The sequence below is a fragment of the Balaenoptera borealis genome, assembly GCF_965194805.1.
Source record: "Balaenoptera borealis genome assembly, chromosome: 8".
NCBI classification, from domain to species: Eukaryota; Metazoa; Chordata; class Mammalia; order Artiodactyla; family Balaenopteridae; genus Balaenoptera; species Balaenoptera borealis.
In genome coordinates, this window is record NC_138865.1 from 104,625,620 (window position 1) to 104,646,786 (window position 21,167).

The 21,167-nt window shown below is 47.5% G+C and overlaps 1 protein-coding gene across 4 annotated transcripts in view; it reads left to right on the plus strand.

Moving 5' to 3' along the window:
• The first annotated feature begins 222 nt into the window (after nt 1-222).
• PAPPA (pappalysin 1) overlaps nt 223-21,167 on the plus strand; it is a 269,392-nt gene continuing 248,447 nt past the window's right edge. For 2 of the 4 annotated variants that reach the window (XM_082402206.1, XM_082402207.1), the window contains exon 1: nt 225-967. In XM_082402206.1, the coding sequence (XP_082258332.1) occupies nt 547-967 (421 nt within the window). In that variant the 5' untranslated portion in view covers nt 225-546. Of the gene's footprint in view, nt 968-21,167 lie in introns of all 4 variants that reach the window. The other 2 variants (XM_082402204.1, XM_082402205.1) reach the window with 2 other exon arrangements.

The window sequence follows — 21,167 nt, forward strand, 5'->3', positions numbered from 1 at the left end:
GGAGCAGATTAGCATACGCTTGTTTACTCATCTTCTGAGGGATTTTTCCCCCCTCTTTCCTTTCATTTTGTGAAGAAGGAGGGAGGGGAGGGGGGACGGGGGGGGGAGAAGGGGGCTGTGGCTTGTGTTATAAAGGACGCAAAAAATAAATAAATTAGAGCATCTTTTGGGGGGAGGGAATTCAGCGGATCAGTGTCTTAGAGGAGCTTTTTTTTTTTTAAGAGCGAGAAATCATATAAAATAAAATGAAATAAAACAAGGAGGAAGGCAACCAGCTGTTAGAGGGGGGAAATAAGGCAGATAAAGGAGCGGGGAGAGAAATTAATTGCCAACCAGGAGGAGTTGGGCTGTATTTTTCAAAGGTGGGGGGAGTGGAGCACACACCTTGAGGAGGAAAGCGAGAAAGAAAAGAAAAAAGCAAGTGGACGGGGGGGCTCGCCCAAGAAGGGTGAAGAAGCGAAGAAAGTCGAGGCGCCGAGGCTCCTAAAGCTGGCAGCTCCGGGCGGCGGTGCAGGGGCGAAGGGGGGGCGGGGGGGACCGTCGGACATGCGGCTCTGGAGTTGGGTGCTGCGCCTGGGGCTGCTGAGCGCCGCGCTGGGCTGCGGGCTGGCCGAGCGCCCCCGCCGGGCCCGGAGAGACCCGCGGGCCGGCCGCCCCCCGCGCCCCGCCGCCGGCCCGGCCACCTGCGCCACCCGGGCGGCCCGCGGCCGCCGCGCCTCGCCGCCGCCGCCGCCGCCGCCGCCGCCGGGCGGTGCCTGGGAAGCCGTGCGCGTCCCCCGGCGGCGGCAGCAGCGGGAGACGAGGGGCGCCGCGGAGGAGCCGAGCCCGCCGAGCCGGGCGCTCTATTTCAGCGGGCGAGGCGAGCAGCTGCGCCTGCGGGCCGACCTCGAGCTGCCCCGGGACGCGTTCACGCTGCAAGTGTGGCTGCGAGCGGAGGGGGGCCAGAGCTCTCCGGCGGTGATCACAGGTAGGCGAGGGCGCCCAGGCGGGCGCTGCACCGGCCCTGCGGCCCCAGGGGCGCGCGGGTGCTTGGGCGCTGGTGGCGGGATCGTTGGGGGCTGGCGGGTGTGTCTGTGCGGGAGCCGCTGTGCCGGCGGCGCGGCGGCTCCGGGGCGAGCTGCGAGCCTCACTTTGCCCCATCTGCGGAATGGGCGCACTCGGAAGGCGTCTCCGCCTAGTCCCGCTGGAAGAGCGCAGGGAGCGCTCCCGGCCTCCCGGAGACCCGCAGTTGGTGAGGGCTGGTCCCCAGGGAGCCTCGTGCACGTGAACCGTGTTTTGGATGGTGAGAGGTACTGTCTCCGTTTGGGATGGAGGAATGACCCAGTTGGGATGCATGTGAAAAGTGGCTAGGGGACCGTTGATTTCTTTGGCTTTTTAATGGAGGTGACCCTCCCCCTTTACTTGGCCCCGTTACCCTGAAAGCCTACAAGGACAAGGTGGTTGTGATCGCCAGGACTTAGAAGTCCTCGAAGTGCCCCCAAAGTTGCTCTGTGGTTGCTGCCTGCCTCTGGGATTCACCCCCTTACCCCAGGCACACACAGACACGCGCACACACACTGCCATCCCATGTCCTCGCTTTCAAAGCCTGTCACTCGGGGCTGGGGTGAGACTTTGCTCACGCACACCCCGCTAGTCCTCCCCCAACTAGGCTGCGAAACGGGGCGCTTTTCTCATTTGGGACTTTTACGAGCCCGTAATGAATTTGAGTTCTCCCTCCTCACCCCCCCCACCCCCCCCCCCGCCGCCCCCCGCCCAACAAACACACACACACACCGTTCTACAGCAAAGCCTGTAGTGAAACCGGACACTTTGGGAGGGTTGCAAACCTTAGAAATGCACCAACATCCATTTTTTCCCCCTCCTAATGAATCTGTGGCAATGCCTTTAATAAAACTGGGGGGCGGAGGGGGGCGGCGCTGGAGGAGAGAAGGAAAGTTTTGCCTCTTCTGGCTGGGAGATTCCCTTCCTGCACAAACAATCTTGCCATGTCCTAGGACGTCTCAAAGTGAGAGTAGGGGTTCCCCTTTCGCTGCAGCCAGGGAACGTGTGGAGGCGTTTTGCGATCCCACCCCCTTACACACACTTTCTTAGAAGGGAAAGCTCTGAGTTCTTCCGGCAGTCCGCTTCTTTCTATCTTGGCGTGGACTTTCTCAACCGTTGCGCTAACTCTGTCCTATTTACATCAAGTCCATTTAGAGGACCCAAACTCCGCTGCTATACCAAGAATATGCCCCCAAAGCTCCCACTCTCCCGCTACCAAGCCGAGAGCTAGAAAGTGACTTCCCCCCATACCTGACGTCATCACATGCTGCTTTTTTTTTTTTCTTTTTTTTTTTTTTTTTACCCCCCCCAACCCAGGAAGGAGAGGGAAACTGAGCTTATTCACTTTTAGCCCTCAAGCCCTAGTCAGCCAGAGGGGGTTATAATGTAGAGTAGAGGGGAGACATTATTCATAATAATAATGATGATGATTATAGTTCAGGGCTGTGGTATGTTTACTTCTGTTTCGGAACATAGGAAAAACACAGAGCCTGCAGATTGGAGGGTTTTTTTGTTTGTTTGTTTGTTTGTTTGTTTTAAATGAGTAGATCTGATTTTTCCTAGTCTTTACCTGTCATACCAGTGATTTGGAAGGCTTCTCCTCCAGAGAGGAGAGTGCAGGGTTATATAGGTATCATCAATGAAAAGGTAGTAAATACATTTTTTCAAAAAAAAAAAAATATAGCACCTGGGATTCCACAGGAGCCTGCTTTATAAATGTCTGTAATTCAGACAAGGAGCCTCTCTTCACACACGCTCTTTTGAGGACTCATTCGCTCTCTCACACAAAGATTGTGCAGTAAAATCCTTTAATTGGATGGGGGACGTTACGTTATTATTGCTTGTATAAAATGCCTGGTCCATTTTATGTGTGGAAATAACATTCCTCTCAAAACGAGGAAGAAAAAAAAAGTCACTGCTGCCGTGTAGCACCAGAAAGCTCAGAGCTTTTCTCCCGAGGATTCTGGTGGATTTTTTTTTTTTCCCTCCCCTAGTTGAGTCTGAGCCAGATTTGCGGTGTGTAAACACCTGGCCTTGAGCCAGAAAAGACTCATTCTGCGTATCCTCCACACGGTACAGACTGTTGGACTAAAAAGAACCTGCTTCTCCTTGAATTAAAAAGCAAACAAACAGAGGTTCTTTGCAGAAGCACTTTTTCAGCTCCTTCTTTCGTGTAAGTTCAGGCTGGGAGAGGCCGGGCCGAGGTGGGCAGTTTGGATGCCGGTGCCAAACCGTGTCCTCCCGCTGCGACCTCGGGTGCCCAGTTTGCTGCCTGACCTCTGCTGGCTCTCTCTGGCTGGGCGTCACCGCTTTCGTAGGAATCCCTGGTCACCTATCTTGAGAGAGCAGGCATCTCTCAGCAGGGACCGCGCTGCTATTTCAGGCAGAGGGTTGCTGCCTTGCTGTCAGGCCAGGCTGCCTTACATCACTCTTTGCTGCAGGATTCAATTGGGTTTCGTAAAGGTCTAATTTTATGGTGCTGTTAACCGGGTTTGTCGTCTGGCAGAGGCAGGCCTTGCCGCTCCTGGTAGGCGGGCTATGCTCCCAGATCCGCCTGGGATGCTATTTCTGCCCCGGTTCAAACTTCACTGACACCAGTTCAGACAGGCGCTTGGAGAGGCAAAGGGAAGGAGTGAAGGAGCAGTTTGCTTCTGAAGCTCAGAAAACATGCCTTTTATTTTTTCCAAAAGGGAAGAAGAGAAATATATATAAATACATATATATATATATATATATATATTAATAAAAATGGGAAGGCTTATGCAGGCATAAACAAAGCTAAAGTGAGAAAGTGCCTGTGTGCAGGAGTCTGAGGGTTGAAGAGCCCACCAGCGATGGATGGTCTGAGGGTTGAAGAGTCCCTTTAAGGCGATTGAGAAGAGGGTCCTTGGAGGTTACCCAGGCCAGTTCTTCTCTCTTTGGCCGAATAGGGAGACAGAGACGCGGAGAGGGAAGGGATGTGTGCTGGGTGGCACAGCTCCCCAGTGCCAGGAGCTAGGATTTGATCCTGGGCATCCCCGCTTCCAGACCTTACCCGCTACACTGCTGAGAGAATGTGTCTGAGAAGCACTGTCACCTCCGACCCCTCACAGACCCACCACCCAGGCACAGCCCGCAGCCTCGGTGCTCGGCAATTTGGGCTCCCTTTCAAGTCTGGGGGCGGGGGGCTTCCTGACACATCCCTTCGCCTTTGTACCATACCAGGCAGGATCCAGACCCTTGCCCCTCATCCCCAGCTGCCCTCCCCCACCGTACCCCTCCAGTTTGACAGAAAGAGAAAAGAGGAAGAAAAAGAAAACAATAGACCCAATTTGCTGCTCCGTGGAGCAGAGGCCCTGAGCAGCAGTTAATCTTGTTAAAGTTTCTCCTGACCTGTTAGATAAGTGAAATGTGGACCCCACAAGTGCTGCCCTCCTCCCTCCCCCAGCCCTCAGTGATCCAGAATCCCTGCTCAGAAGGAGAAAGGGATTTACCTGAATCCCCTCCAGCACCTCGGCTTTCCATGCTTTTTTCTTTTGTTCTAAATGTTGGACTGTTGAGTTTACTGGCTACTCAGAAGAGACTTTTTATTTCCTCCCTTCTGCAGCCCCTACTTCCCACAACCCAACCAACCCCCCAAAAAGAGTGCCTGCATTTCCCCAACTTCAGAATTGTAACAGGGAAGGCTAGATTTCAACAAGTTCATGTATTAACATGGTTCTGCCCACAACATTCATTAGTGACACCTGGGGTCTAGGATATTGCAATGGTTAGAAGCCAGTTTTAGTAGCTGGGTTGCCTCTGCGTGAATCTACCTCTGCCCCTATCTGGTTGTGTGACCTTGGGAGAGTTAACTGATTCTCTGGGCGTCAGCTTCTTCATCTGCAAAGTGAGCATAGCACGAGTACCTGACGCGTTACATGAGCTCATACGTGGAAAGTGCTTAGAACTGGACTTGGTAGATAGTAAGCACTCAATAAACTTTGATCTTATTATTGGACATGATTTTCCAATGACCTCAGTCTTGGCTTTATGGACTGAGGACACTTAAAGGCAGGAAGGAAAGCAACTCTTCCTGGGTGCCTCCGAGGTGCCGGGTACTGCGCTTGCCTTGTGTCTGCGAGTTTCACCCTCACAACCGCCCTGGAAGGTGGACGTTATCACCTCTGTTTTCCAAATGAGGAAACAAAGTCTCGGAAAGTTGAAGCGACTTAGTCCAAAGTCCCACGGGCTCTTCCGGTGGACAGAGCCCAGATATGAACTCGAGTCTTAAGTGCCTGTTTCTTCTTCAGCAGTCTTTTTGGAGAGAGAAGGAGTGACCCCCATTCCCTTCTTTAGACCTGCTGCAGAATGTCGCCACTCTTTCCTGCATCTCTTTGTGCTGACCATATGCCTACAGATTAAAGGGAATAAGACATGAATCTAAGTCTCACGTGGAGCTCTGGGTTTGACTTGGCAGATCTGTGTTTCTTTTCACGTCAAATTATCAGGCAGACGGGGCTTGGAATTTCTGTTGCCAGTGACTTGCTGTGTGATTTGAGTCAAGTCACTTTCTCTCTCTATCCCTTGGTTTCCTCCTCTGTAAAATGGGCATAATGATATCAGGACATTGAAGTGGAATAAACAGGCAGAAAGCGCCTGACACAGAGCCAGCTCATATTAGGGATTCAGTCAATGGTAGTCGGATCCAGTAAGTAACCACCTTCCCTTTCCCAATTTGCCAGCTTGGCCTTCAGAAAGTAGGACCTGTTTGTACATTGTTAGGGCTTCCCCTCTTACGTTGCTGGGGAGTCTATCTAGAGTAGACAGTGTATCTTGGGGAACAGCTGGACCCCTTCAGATCCCTTCCTTGAACTTTGATTTCCTCTTCTTTGACCTATTTGGATGACCCCTTGGTGATAAGAGCCAGAGGAGGTCCAAAACCACTGGACCAATGAATAGGAAAACCAGTTAGCATCCAGAGGGAGAATGCACCCTCAGGAACAGAAGCCAGACTGGTCACAGTGGGGTCCAGGTCACAGCCGTGTTGTCACATGCCTCTTGCTCCTTCCCCAGACGCCCTCCGACCTTCACGTTCCCCCACTCAGCCATTCACGTGGACAGATGGGGTAATGGAGGCTGCATTGCCCTTGCCCCTCTACGCAGAGGAAGGCAAACTTGAGGCTCAGAGGTGCGGGGCTCAGGAACACGGGATTTGCGTGGTCAGCTGGGAATGGACTGAATCAGGCAGCTCATGGTACAACAGGGAAACTGAGGACCAGTGTCACGCAGGGGCTGAGAACTAAACTGTATTCACAAAGTGGCCCTCTCAAGGTAGCCTGGGAGATTGTTTAGTCCAGTAGCTCCCGTCCCCCATAGCACTGAGAATCATCAGCTTTGTAAACATCCTGATGCCCAGGCTGCATCCCCGCGATCCTGATGTCGTGGGTCAGGGGTTGGCCTGGGCACTAGTGTTTTCCAAAGCCTTCTCAGGTAATGTGGAAGGGCCACCAGTGGGGAGAATCACTGATCCAGTCTGATGTCTCCCTGCTCTGCAGGTGGAGAAACTGAGGCCCAAGAGGGGAGTAGCATTTCCTGCTTATCCAGCTGGTTGGTGGCAGAGCTTTGAGAGAACTTTAGCTGTCCCAATTCTGAGTGGCCAAACACCAGAAAGGACCTTTTTTCCATTCCCAATTCCCCTGCTGACCCTAAATGCCTAGGAGCAGGGGGGCAGGGGGTGGGGGGGTGGCACTGACATTCCATTTTTCCAAAGCTGGTCCTATATGTGAAGCTACACCCTCTCCTTCTGGTGCCTCCTTTAAGGAGCAGACAGCCCTAGAAGGGGGTAACACATGGAGTTCCATGCATCTGATTTCAAATGGATGTCTCACCGTGCTGGAGAGGGGAGTGTTTTTCTGAGCAGGAATAAGGAGTGTAAAGGAAGGCGGAAAGCCCAGCTGTGAGGCATTCCCCACTTTGCCCCAGGCTAGTCCTTCGGAAGGCAGGCAACTGTTCCTATTATTTCAAACCCCCTCACCTTGAGATCACTGTGAAACCAGCACTGGCTGCAAGGTGTCTTAGATGAGGAAGAGAGATGATTCCCCAAGGACCCCAGGTAGGAGGACCCCCTATACAAGCAGCTTGTTCCTCGTCTACCTATCGCCCAGGACTTAGGAATCTAGCGGGTGCCTGCTTCTCCCCTCACCTGCCGCCCTTTCTCTGGAATTTAATTTCCTTCTCCTCAGTGTCTCTTATCTTTTTTCTTGCTGCACTGAGGACTCTCCTTCATGCCTTGATGCATTTACTGGCAATGCTCAACTCAGAGCTGACTTGTGGGTCTTGGCCCCTTGGCTCCTTTGAAAACCTGGAACTGGGACCTAGGAGCTCTGGGCTCAAGTCCTGGCTTGGTCTCCTGTGAGCTGTGTGACCTGGGGCCTCTGGGGAGAGAGTTTCAGGTGTGGTTACATTCAACATCCATATCTTGCGGGTTGTCACGGGAACCAGGTGAGACGATGGCAGGAAAAGCTCTAAGCCAAGATCAGGGCCCAGTCCATAGGTCGACAGTGGTTGGAGGATCCAGAAAGTGAGAGATGTGAGGGGTTTGTACAATCAAGGTCATACCTGGAAAGGCACCTTTATTATCATTATTCACACTGCAAATGATAAACAGTGATCGAATGAGCAAACCTTTTCCTACGCGTGACCTCGCTGGAGTCCTTTGATGTTGGAACTTAACAGGTCTGCCTTACTTGCTGTGTGACCTTGACAACTTAACTGCTCCTCTCTGTGCCTCAGTGTTCTCAGGGTGCACACTGAGGGGTAGCAGTGGAAGAGGGGCTTTCAACCTGTGCCCCACAATCTTAGGAATGCCCTGGGGAGAGGCTGAAGGGGAGCCCTCTGTCTCCCCGCATCTTCCCTTCACCTCTTCTGCCTAAACTGTGATTCTTCCAGATTTCTTTTGAAGGAATGTGCAAGTTTCTCAGTGACAGAGTTTGAATAGACATGGACTGACGTTGTTAACTTTGTTAGGCATCATAACAGTATCGTGATTATATATTTTTAAAGATCCTAATCTGTTAGAAATGTGTACTGATGTATTTATGGGTAAAATGACGTTATGTCTATTTTGTTTGTTTAAAGTGTTCCAGAAAAAAAAAAAATAGGATGTTGGGAGGAAGAGTGGTAGATGAAAGAAGATTGGCAGGCTGATGATTGTTGAAACCAGGTGACAGAAACGACAGGCTTCAATACTTTTTTGTCTGTCCCTCTGTGTGTGCTTGAAGAATTCCGTCATAAAAAGTTTAAAAGGGTTTGAGAGCCACAGGAGGAGCTGAAATCTTAGATCCCTGCGTGTTCTGTGAGCTGCTAGGTTTCCAAATGCATTTCTGCAACTTGGAGCAGGTTAGGGACTCTCCCAAGGTCACACAGAGAATAACTGAAAGTCAGCGTGCAGTCCAGGCTTCTGACACTAGGAGCTCCCTCTGCCCGTCTCCCTGCACACCTGCAAACGCAGGTGACTGACCATCCTGGGAGAGCTTGAGGGGAGGGGAAGGAAAGGAAGGACGGGAGTCTTAGGAGGGGCATGTCGGAGGGGCAAGTGGCTCTTGCAGCACAATAAGTAGTTTTTGAGTGAGGGCATTCCTTGCTGTGTGGAACCCTTCCACACACTGTGAAGCATTTCACATCCTTGGTTTTGTGCATAAGAATCGCCTAGGATCTCCTAATCATTGTGACAATCCAAAACACATTGTGACCATTGACACGCCCAGGCACACACATACACACACTCACTCACATTTCCACATACCCCTATTTCTCATTTTTCTGGCTCCTTATTTCTCTGCATCTCCCATTGCCCTGGAAGCCTTCTAGAACCTTGTAAAGCCTGGTGCGGGCATGGGGGGTGGTGAGCTGCAGTTGACTGATCTCAGAAAGAATTGACACGCTCAGGCAACAGGGGAAAGAAGCATATGTTTACTGAGGAAGTATTTTGTAGTGATTGATGGTAGAACTCAAGAGTCAGAGTGCCTGAGTTTGATTTCCTGATTCTCCCACCTGCCAGTTATATGACCCTGGGCAAGTTACTTAATATCGCCAAGCTTCACTTTCGCCTCTGTAAAATGCGGATGATACTGGCACCTACTTCATAGGGTTATTTTGAAGATTAACTGGGCCTCCATGTGGAAAATGCTTAGTAATGGAATCTAGACGATGGGTAAGCACCCAGTAAACGTTAACTCATATTGGTTTTATGTGTCCGGCCTCGCTACACATTATTTCTAATTCTCTCAATAACTCTATAAATTAGACATGTTTATCTCCTTTAGCAGAGCCAGGAATTGCCTTTCCCTCCCTCACCACTCAGGAAAGGTTTATTCCTATTATCTTAACGTAAAACAAAAACTAAAAGGAAAGGCAAACAGAATAAACATTTCATTGTTTCCTATTACAAAAGCAATGTGTGTTCATTGTAGAGAATCTAAGAAATACAGATTAGAAACAAAGGACAAAGTAAAATTTGTCCATCCCTGCCCAGGCATTCAACAAGTATTTGGTGAGTTTCTGCTACATGCCAGGTACAGTTTTTAGGTCCTCAGTACAGAGCAAGGAACAGAAGAAAATATCTCTGACCTCAGGGAGTTTATATTCTGGAGTGGGGGGTTGAGAAGGAGGAGGAGACAGAAGATAAATGAGTGAGCAGATATATCACGTAATGTCAGGTGAATGTTTATGAAGAAAAATAAAGTAGAGAAGGGAGGAGGCCTTGGGGCATCGAGCAGGAGGAGTGGGGGTGGGGCTGGGGGATGTCAGGGCCAGCCAGGTTAGTCCTTAGCTTGCTGTGTGACTTTGTACAGCTCACTTTCCTTCTTCGGGCCAGTTTTCCTCATCTGAACAATGGGAGTAAGGAGGAGTGTATCTGTCTTTGTCCTTGAGACCCATCTAGCAGAGATTCCCGAAGATTCTATAATCCCCATCAGGACTGACCTACCACAGAACTGCAATGTTAGCAGTAGTTCCAGGAGTGCAGCTTCCTCCGCTCGGTGGTGCCTGTGCCCCTCAGGGACCAAGTGCCCACACACTTCCTGCTTCCTCTCCCTCAGCTACACTCATTCTTTTTTTTTTTTTTTTTAATTAATTAATTAATTAATTTTATTTATTTATTTATTTATGGCTGTGTTGGGTCTTCGTTTCTGTGCGAGGGCTTTCTCTAGTTGTGGCAAGCGGGGGCCACTCTTCATCGCGGTGCGCGGGCCTCTCACTGTCGCGGCCTCTCTCGTTGCGGAGCACAGGCTCCAGACGGGCAGGCTCAGTAGTTGTGGCTCACGGGCCCAGCTGCTCCGCGGCATGTGGGATCTTCCCAGACCAGGGCTCGAACCCATGTCCCCTGCATTGGCAGGCAGATTCTCAACCACTGCGCCACCAGGGAAGCCCTACACTCATTCTTGAAAAAGGCCATGGTGTCCCATCTTACTAAGGTATCATTGACTGATACCAACCTAGAATGTTGCTCTTCCAGGGACATATATACTTTAATGTCTCCTCAAAAAGCTTCCTATCCAAAAGCAAAGTACCAGTGGGTAGAATTTCAGTCAAAGACTGACTGAAGACATTATGTAGGGAATATTGGTACTTCCCAAGAGCTGGAAGCCATCTCGTTAATAATAATGCTAATAATAGCTGCCATAAATGTTTTTAAAAAACTCACTAAGTGACCTTCCCAGTGATCACATCTTGGCTAATGGTTAGAGTACTCGAATTTCATAATTTCTTACTCTATTGAAGCCATTCCAGGCAAGTTCCTGGACACTGGTGTAAGCCACTGGCCTTTTAGTCATGCTTATCATTTTAATCACGTCACTTCATGATTAAAATACTAAAACTCTTGAGTCTGTAGCCATCTGTTTGCCTATTTTACTTCTGGGAATCCCTAGCACTGTCATCCCCAGATTTTTCTTCCAACAAGAGAAAGAAAATGTTTTCCAGTATCATTTGTCACAAACCCAGGGTCCCTAGAACCTGGAAGAGTAGGAGAGGCGACCCTGTTTCAGTTTTGCAGAACCTGAGAAGGTCCCAGGTTCCAGTCCGTTTGAAGGGAACAGAGACAGAAACTCTAGGAGGTGGGGTGGGGGGGTCACAGCTTGGGATCTGAGTATGTGGGTAGGGGGAGCATATGACTAATTGCAGATCCCTTATCTAATCTTTTGCCTTCAAGAAACTGGTGGTCTAACCTGTACCTATCTCCTTTGTAATCAAGAAACTCTTCCTATATCTGTCCCACATCCACCTCTTCTTAATTCTTTTTGCTCTATAAACATGAAATGTGGCTGAGCAGAATATAACCAGATGTGTTTGTAAAGAGGGGGTTGTTTCCTCCCATGAGATTGGAGATCTTTCAGCTACAAAGGCTGATGAGAGTACAGAGAAAGGTATGATAACAGACCAATCAGGAACAAGGTGGCCTTGCCTTAAGAGATGCAGAGTACACAGAAAACGTAAAAAGGGAATACATACTCTACTCTGTTTGGTGAAGAAACATTCATGTAAGTCCAAAGAACCAAGGTGTGTGAGAGTCAGAATCTAAACCATTTATTTCAAAGATGAGAAACCAAGGGGTGGTGAAGAAGTGACTTGTCCAAAGCAGTGACCTTGCTGGGTAAGATCCTCTATCTTCTGAGTCTTAGGCCAGCGCTAGGTCTGCTTCTCTCCTGACTTGGCATGCTTTCCCATGGAATAAATACCATCTCTCTGCTGATGAACATCATTTATCTCCAGACTCTGCTGGACTCCGGACTCATAGATCCAGCTGTCTACTGGAAATGTCAACCTGCACTTCAGACTCAACATATCCAAAATGGAATTGTCTTTCCTCCAAAATTTCTTCCATCCTCATCCAGTGTCACCTGCTCTAGATATATCTCCCACCATGTTTATTCAGTCATCAATTCCTGTCTATCCTGTCTTCTTAACATTTTTATAGCCAACCTTCCCCCTTCTTAGCTTAGGCCCTCTTCATCTCTTGCTTTGACTATTTCCTTAGTATTGTAAATGCCCACTTCTCTGAGCCTCAACTCCTACACATCCTTCAACTTCCCACAGTCAAATCTTTCTAAAATGCAAATCTGACTGTACTGCCTCTAGCTATAGGCCTTTCAGTAGCACTGGAATTATCTACAGTTCCACCAGATAGATGCCTTAGGCTTTTTTCCCATCATTTTCATTATATAACATACCTCCTAAATCCCCAGGCACCATTTTGCAGGACACTTAAGTCTCTGTAGGATTCTGCTCAATGTTCCGCTTTTCTGGGAAGCCCTTTCTGACTCTTCCCCAAGTATAACTGGTTCCCCCCCTCCCTTATCCATCTATCTCTACTATACCTTCTGCACACGTTTATCGAAACACCTGGAATTCTTTATCACATTTCATTCTCTGCATATTTGGGGTCCTGTCAACTTCTCCACTGCCTAGCCAAGTGCCTGGCTTATAAAGGAACTATAGGTATTTTTGTTTAATGAATGCATGACTGGATAAGAGAACCAGCTAAATTTCTAATGATTCTGGGAGAAAGAGCTTGGGCATGTTGCATTACGTAACCCAAAGCACATGACCTGGCCCGTGCGTCACACTCAGAAACATTACACAGTGGTTAATTCCATTTCCCCTTGAGCAGAGAAGTCAGAAGGGAAAAGATATCCGGCCTTCCAAAATGGGCGGAGTGGGGGGGGGGAGCAGTGTATTTAAATGCCTCCTCAACTCACATTTTGGCCTTTCTAATCCAAGCCACGTTTTAGCCTTGGTCTTGCCCTCTCAGCCCTTCGCCTGTTTGCAAGCATTTATTTTGTGTGTGAACTGCAGCACGTAATCCCAAGCTTTGCTCTCCTCTCAGATTTCACCCCTCTCCCCTTATCAGGTTCTTTTCAGGTCTCGAGTGTCCTGGCAGTCATATCTGTTGCCTGCGTTTTCATCCATTTCCCTCCTTTCTGATCAGCGGGCCTTCTTCCCCTCTGCTTCCCTTGATCTTGTGAGACCTTGTGGTGACCTCGGGATCTGGAATCCTCTATCTGCTGTTTATGTACCCTTGGGGGAGAGCATGCATTCTCAGCAGTAATAAGAGTAATAAAAGCAGCTAGCTTATAATGAGCACTTACTATGTTCTGGCACTGGGCTGAGTGCTACACTTTGGACCCGTTGAATTAGGTTTAGAAAGTGACATGACTTTGCTGAAGACCTTACAGCTTAAGGATGGTGGAGCTGGGGTTCAAGTCAAGGCCAGTTTAATTTTATCTCTATCTACAGGGCCTAGTGCATTGCTTAGAATACAGTAGCTGTTCAGTAAATGTTCCATGAGGGGATGAATATATGAGTGAATGATGCATGGATAGATGGATGGTTGGATGGATGGATGATGGTACCCCCAGTGGCTAATGCAAACATCTAGAGATTGTAGAACAAAAAGGGAAGGAGTGGAGGGAGAGAGAGATGGAAGAAAAATTGGAATGAACATTATAAGACTTTAAAGAGATTGGCTAAGAAATCTCTTTGTTGTGCAGAATATATTTTATTTGCCAGTGACTTTTGAGCAAACAGACCATTTATGTCCACCAGAGCATTTCCCAGTCTACCAGGAGATAATACACTTTCAAAGATTCTCTCTGCCAAAAACATTTCTGGATTCCTCTTTCGGGAATCAAAGCCTGGGGCATATTCCCCCAAATGTTCTCAAAGGAAATACACTGTCACCCTTTGAGGATGGACCTGATACATTCTGAACCAGTGTGGGACCTATGCATGTAATCATGCTGCATGAACTATGGGGTTCTGAACAGAAGAATGACTCTGGAGTTAACAAGGCTGATTTGTGATGTGCTCTCATTGGAGCCGATTAGGCCTCTGTAGAGCCAGTGGTAAGCTCTCAGGATGACCCCTTTACAGAACAGCCCCACTGGGCTGATTAGAGCTGATCTGCTAGAAACAAATATGGTATCTTGTTCATCCCTTTCCCAAGACATTAGTTTGCTTTTTAAAATCTCAGTTTATAGATGGAGAAACTGAGATCCAGGCAAGTTAACTTGTTAAATTAAGCTAAATTGAGTTGAGTAAGGTTAAGCAGCAAACTGGTAGCAAAATTGAAACTAGAATTCAGATCTCTTGACTCCCAAATCAGTGCTTTTTCCACTGGACCACTTTGTTTTCCTCTACGGTGTTGGATGGTGGTTACATCTGTGGGTTCACAGCAGCGAGCTTATTAGAAAATGTCGTACAGCTGTTTATTAACTTTTCTTAAGTATTTCTTACGTGACAAACCTCTGTCTTAGGCATTCTGTGAAGTTCAATAGTAAATGGCAGTTCATTTAGAGAGGTAAACCTCCCTTCTTTCTTTCCTTCCTTCCACCCACCCATTTATCCATCCATCCATCCATCCATCTGTCCATCTATTTGATAGATAATTATTGAGCAATCTTTATGTCTTTGTGTATTACACATCAAGCAAGGAAATGGGGATTAAAAAGAAGAACAGGGCACAGTTCCATCCCTTGAGGAACTCCCAGTCCTAGTGGCAGAAGCAGACTGGTAAACAGATACATGACATGGTAACTGCTATAACTAAGCAATTAATAGAGTCCTGGAAGAGCACAGAGGCAGAAAAACTGCGTTGTTGCACACCCGTGTTTATTATGGGGGCTATAATGTGCTCTGAGATTTCAGAGGCGTAAGAGATCCCTTCCACCTGGAACGGTTGGAGAATTGTTCACGAACAATGAACATGTTCATGTACGTGTAGTGTGTGCCTTGCCCTGCATGTGGATATACCATGCATGCCATTTTAAATGTAGAGACACAAATCAAAGTAGAACGATAAACACTTTTTGATTCATGTCTCAGCTGAGGACCTTGACCTAGAGTAGCTTTTAGGAGTATGACACTAGGAAATGATTGGACAGTTCAATCTGTCACCACCCGAATCCAATCCAACAGCCCCTTATTGCATTTATCACTCTGTTGTGGTGCCTTCATACTTGTCTGTCTTTCTCCACTTGTCTCCAAGCTCCTTAGGAGCAGAGACCATTTCTGTCTCCATCCCTGCTTGATTCCTACCTGTTGCACAGTACCAGCCGTGCCAGTGGTGCTTGGTAAACTTTGTTAAATGAATTGGAGATGGCTCCAAATAAGGGAGAAAAGAGGGTGATTGAAAGTGGGTGCTGTGAAGGAAAGGTGCTTCGAGAAATGATATGAGCCTTAGGAAGGACCAAGCAATGTGGGCAAATATGTTATGAATGATATTAGCCATTCGATATGGCTCTGGTTTCTCTGAGCTGACCCGCTACCTGTATATATTCTTCCCGCCTTTCCCTATTCCTGAGCCTCCCTTCTTCCTACTGAGCCAGCCAGTATACCATTCTGTTGGTTTTAAGTCCTTTTCCCCATGGCTTTCTCTCAGCTTCTCCTACCCCATCCCTGGAGAGAGCTGCTAAAGAAGCAGGTGCAATTGTGTGGGATGTGCCCATGCTGTTCCTGCAACCCTCACCTGTGCCTTGGAGACCTCCCAGAACATATGAAAGCAGAGTGATGGCGAGAATCACGTCTGCCACGCTCAGTGCACCTTCCCAGGGCCTGGCGCATTGCTGGGGTTCAGCAGATATTTGAGTGAACTTCTGGATGAATAGGTGCTGTAAATTTGCAATGCATCTGGTCCAGTCTGCTCAGTTCACAGATGGAGAGAATCTGATTTCCAGAGGAGGCAAGGAAATGATCCCAAGTTCCATTCCAAATTCCGGACAGAGAAGGACTGGAGTCCAGTCCTCCTAACCATTCCTTCTTTCCTGCCATATTGTCCTGGAATTTGGGCCCAGCTCTCTTGAACTTGGTCACAAAGATTTCAGATCATTGAATCCTATAGTTGGATAGGGCCCAAACTATCCTTTTTACAGCTGGGGAGTCTAAAGTCCAAAGAGCGGAAGAGATTAGACCACCCCAAGGCTTCCAAAAATAATTTTTTAAAAACTCTATGTGTCTCCATAGAGTCAACAAATATGTAGTATGTGCCCAGTACTCTTAGAGTTGCAGCACGGAGCAAGACAGAGCAGGTCCCTGCCCTCATGGACTTTCTATTCTTGTGAGGAGAGAAAGACAATAAACAGGAAAACAATTGTAAGGGCTTGTATATTAATAGTGACAAGTGATAGAAGTGGGTGCTATGGAGAATGACTGGAGTTTAAGAACATCTCTGTAGGTGACCAAGCTGTAGCTTGAACGACAGATGAGGAGGAACAAGCTATATGAAAAGACAAGTGAAGAGAGTTCCAGAGTTCCAGAGAGAGAGAGAGAGAGAGAGCTGGAAGAGGTAACACATAGACCATGAGGCAGGACAAGCTCAGGATGTTGAAGGAGCAGATATTCAAGCCATTGGGAGTCATGTGTGTCTGGAGCTAAAGGCAGCCCACGTCATGGAACGTGGATTTTAATCTAGATGAACTAGGCAGTTATCAGAGTTTCAAACAAAGAAGTTATAGGATCTGGTGTATGTTTTCCAAAGATCATTCTGACCTCTATGTGGAAAATGAATGGCATGAGACCAAGAGTAGAATCTCAATTATACCACTATTGTGGTGTGAATTGATTGTTGATATTATTACTTTAGTTATGACTTAGTGTTTTGATTGAGATCATTACCATTTACTAGTATCATTACCAACTACAATACCTGAATAGCACTAATATTTGAGATCAATAGAGGAGGTGGGGGGTTCCGTGCACTTTGTTCCAGGAGGACTTGAAGAGATTTGTGAACCCCAAGACATTTTCTGTAAAAATTTGAGGCTGTGCACATTTTTCTGGGGAGAGGGTCGAAAGTTTTCATCACTTTCTAAAAGGGGTCTATGGCCCCCAAATGATGACTTAAATGCCTAAAAGAAGGGAACATATGAGGTCATTTCCTGAAGCCTGGTCCCAGCTCTAAAATCTGAACATTCTAGGAGATCTGTGAAAATGAGAATGTTGATGTGGAGTTGTCATATCAGACTGAGGAATTGCACTTTCCTTCATCTGTACCCTTGCTGGAGTAAATAGAATTGGGGACTTTTTTTCCCTCTGAGGAGTAGTTTATTCCTTAGAAATATAATCTACAACTTTGTTTATTCAAACTCTGGTCTCTGAGTTTTAAACTAGGCAAGTTCACTTCAAATGTGGCCTTAGGTGGTCCTGATCATAATTATTCACTGTGGATTTTACCCATGAATCTGTGAATCCAAATATCCATCTACTCGTCCATCCATCATCATCCAACCATCCACCCACCTACCCTTCTTCCCTCCCTCGCTTCCTTCCTTTTCCCTTCGTCCTTCTCTCCCTTCTTTTCTCCCTTCCTCCCTCCCTCCCTCCCTCTCTCCCTCTTTACCTCCTCCATACTTTGATCTCTCCATCAACCCATGCCCTCACCAATCTATCCTTCCGTCCATGTAACCTTCTATTACCAGGCGCTATGCTAGGGCTAGGGCAGGAGTTAGGAGACTCCAGTTCTTATTCTTCTGCCACTGCGAGACCTTGAAAAAAATCTCCTGAGAAACCTCCATTGCACCCTTCACTTCTACTAGAGTACATTTTGAAAACCTCACTTCAGAAGCTGAAAACTGCTTTGAGAAAATTAGCTATGCCTGCTTAGTTACATAATTATAAGTATTTCCAGTAGAGCTCCGAGTCTGGGTCTAGACTCCTGGAGGCTTCTTTATCAACACTAATATTTTAGATCAATAACAGATTCTACCCTTGGGTCAGCAGGTAGTGGGAAACCAATAGAGAATGTGGAATAGAGGCAGGGCTCCTTGGGAAAGGACAGGCTTTATAAAGGGAACAGAAAAGGGAGCTAACCGTCACCTAGCTCCGGGGACTCTCTTTGCCCACAAACCCCAAAGCCCTGGTATAGTGATTCTGAGCCTTCATAATCCGTGTGTGCCCCTGGATGCATGATGTAGCAGGAAGCCCTCGTGGCATGGGGTTGTTTCAGTTTCCGAAGCATTCGACATGTACCTATCATATTCCCACTCGCCTTGTAAAACAAGCATTTTCATTTAATACAGTGAGGTCTTTGTATTCTCAACAACAAACACATGGTCTAAGGCTCGCGGACACAACCTGCCTTTTTCTCTAACACTCTCCCCCTCACCCGACTCTGTCCACCCTTACAAAGCCCAGCGTCAGCAGAAATATCTGTTTACAAACAAGGGCTCCCAGAGAACAGTATCAGTAGCTCAAACAAACCTCTAAAGCACGCCCCCAACTCTGTCCTTGGAATCCCTGTGAACAGGGTATATCCCTGGCAGCAGCTTTTGTGGAAGGCTTCCTGCCTTTCCATCTTTCCATCTGTCTTCATGTCTGGCTTCTCTGTCTCCTTCCACTTATTCATTAAAACCGTGAGGATCCTGGACTGCAGAGGCAGTTGGATGCTGGTTTGGGCCTCATGGATATTTGGAAAACAGAGCCCCGACAGGGAGTGGCTTGAGAACAGCAAGGCAGACCCACACACATCCAGCCTGCCGTGTCATCTGAAGCAGAAGCTGATTGAAGAAGGATTATTAATTGGGTGGATGTGATAGTCACATGATGATCATACAGCTCTAGATCATTTTTCTAGGATTATCAGCAACTGAAGCAATTCTTTTGTTACTCTCTCAAACTTGAGTCTACTATAGCTCCCTATTACCTACACATGGTAATGATAATAGCTAACATATTTAGCACGTAATATGCGCCAGACACTGTTCTGAGGAGTTTGCATGTATTAACTCTTTAATCCTCACAAGGACCCTTTGATGTAGATACTATTATAATCCCAGTTTTCCATATAAGAGAACTGAGATACGGGAAAGTTAAGTGACTTGCCGAAGGTCACACAGCAAGTACTGGGTAGAATTAGTCCCCAGAATCCAGGTTCTAACCATTCCTCCACAAACCTCTCTAGATCCGGTCAGAGTTCCTTAGCCTCACATTCAACTTCCTCCTCAGACATTGTTTCCTACCATGACATTTCCTAGTTCCTTATGTCAGGGGTCCTCAACCTCAGCACAGATGACATTTTGGAATGGATTATTCTTTGTTGTGGGAGTTTGTCCTGTACATCGTAAGATGTTTAGCGGCATCCCTGGTCTCTACCCACTAGATGCAGAAGCAACTCCCCACCACCCCCAGCTGTGGTGATCCAAAATGTCTGCAGAAACATCACCACATATTCACTGGTTGAGAACAGTTGTCTTACCTGGACTCTTCTGATTAAACAGAATTATCTGGTGTTCTTAGAACACTCTTCCCACCTCCATGCTTTTGCACATTTAGTTTCCCCCTTGACCTTGCAGGGTCCTTGGCCTCCTCACTATCAGTCTTTTCTCTGTTCCAGAGTCAGTTCCTCAACATCTTTTACAGCCAGCGAGGAAATACTAGCCTGTCTGGGTTATTGATCTGCTTGTTTTTTTGGTTTTCTGTTTAAAAAAATGGTCACCGATTCCAAACTTTCTATTTAGAATCCCCTGAAGATTCCACAGCAGTCTTGAATTAAAAGCTCAGTTCATTCCATGCATTCAACAATTGTTTATTGGCTCTACCTTGTGTCAGGTCCCAGGCTAAGCACTCAGAGTATGAATTCACAGGAGGTACAATACCTGCACCTCAAGAGTTTATGTGATAGGCTATCAGAGGTGGAGAAGAACTTAGAGGTTCACTCTCCACTCTCTCCTAGTTGAGTAGATGAGGGAACCAAGCCCTGGAAGGTAGATGATATTTCATCAAGGTCAATTAGAGACCAAGCTCAAGGCTGAGCTAGATCATTCTCCACCTAGCGGAATAAAATTTAAATTCTGAAGTCCCAGGCGGCATCTAAATACCATTTATCCATCTGGAGTTTTAAAGATGTCCTTTGAGTCATAATTTATGATTTTCTAGCAGATATCAAAACAATAGAAAATTCATATCTGAAAAGTCTATGAGCCCTCTTTTCAAAATTTTGCTTACATTCCCTGCTTTTCATGATAAGTCTTTAAGGCTGAATGGCTCCAGATTGCCAATGAGCACTGGGCAGGGAGTCCTGAGACAGGAGTTCTCGTTCTTTCAGCTCTGTGGCCCTATCGATAAGAGCATCATGAAATCGCTAGCTAATGATCCCTTCCCCCATGGACTCTCTTTCCCAGAACCCACCAGTGATTCCCTATTGTCTATGGAATAAACTTCAGATCTCTTGGCATGGCATTCGCAGCCCTTTACAATCGAGCCTTAGACGCCCCTCGCTATCCCATTTCCCTTTATGTGCACCCTCAGTTCCATCAAAAGCAGATGTCTTCTTCGTCTCCAGAGTCATCTTCCGGTGACTTCACAGCTCTTGCTTTTGCTCATCCTTCGTCTTCTGTTAGAAGGTCTTTGCCCAGCCTCCTCCCCGCCGCCACCGAATTCCTGTTCCTTGTGCAAGCTCAGTTCTTGTGTCACTCGTCCAAGAAAACTTCCCGGAGCCTCCTTGTCTGATTCAAGTGTTCCCTCCGCTGAGCTCTTTGGCTTATACCTCTACTAGAACTTACTCTATTATGCTTTCTTTATTTGTAATTAAAAACTCCATCTCGTCCTCATGTAGTCAGTTTTCCCCGGCTGGGCAGCATAATTCAGAACTTAAGTGTGTGAACCCTTGAGACTAATTGCCTGGGTTTGAATCCCATCTCTGTCATTTGCCAGTGAGTTACTCAGGCTTGGGCAAGTTAGTTGGGCTTCTCTGAGTATCATTTTTCTCATCTGTAAAATGGAGATGACAGTACCTCCCTGCTCGGATTACTGTGAAGGGTACCTGAGCTACTCCACGCAGAGAGCTAAGCACGGTGCCTGGCACGCAGCAAGGGCTTAGCAAACATCAGATATCACTGCCCTCCCTGCTTTGGAGAGTAATTCCGGATGGCACCAGCCCGGCAGAGCAGGGATCTGCCTGTCTGGCCGCGTCCCTTCCTTATCTCCCTTCGCCATCTCTCTCCCTGAAAGGCTCACCCCAGGCTGGGTGGCCGGATGAGGTGATGGCAGGCTCGCCCCAGAGAGGAGCTTTTGTTTCCAGAGATCAACCCATACTGTCTGGGGTGCGTTTTTACATAACTTGCTGTGGGCCTCTGTCACTTACGAAATTTACATCATTTGACTCGCCCATGTGG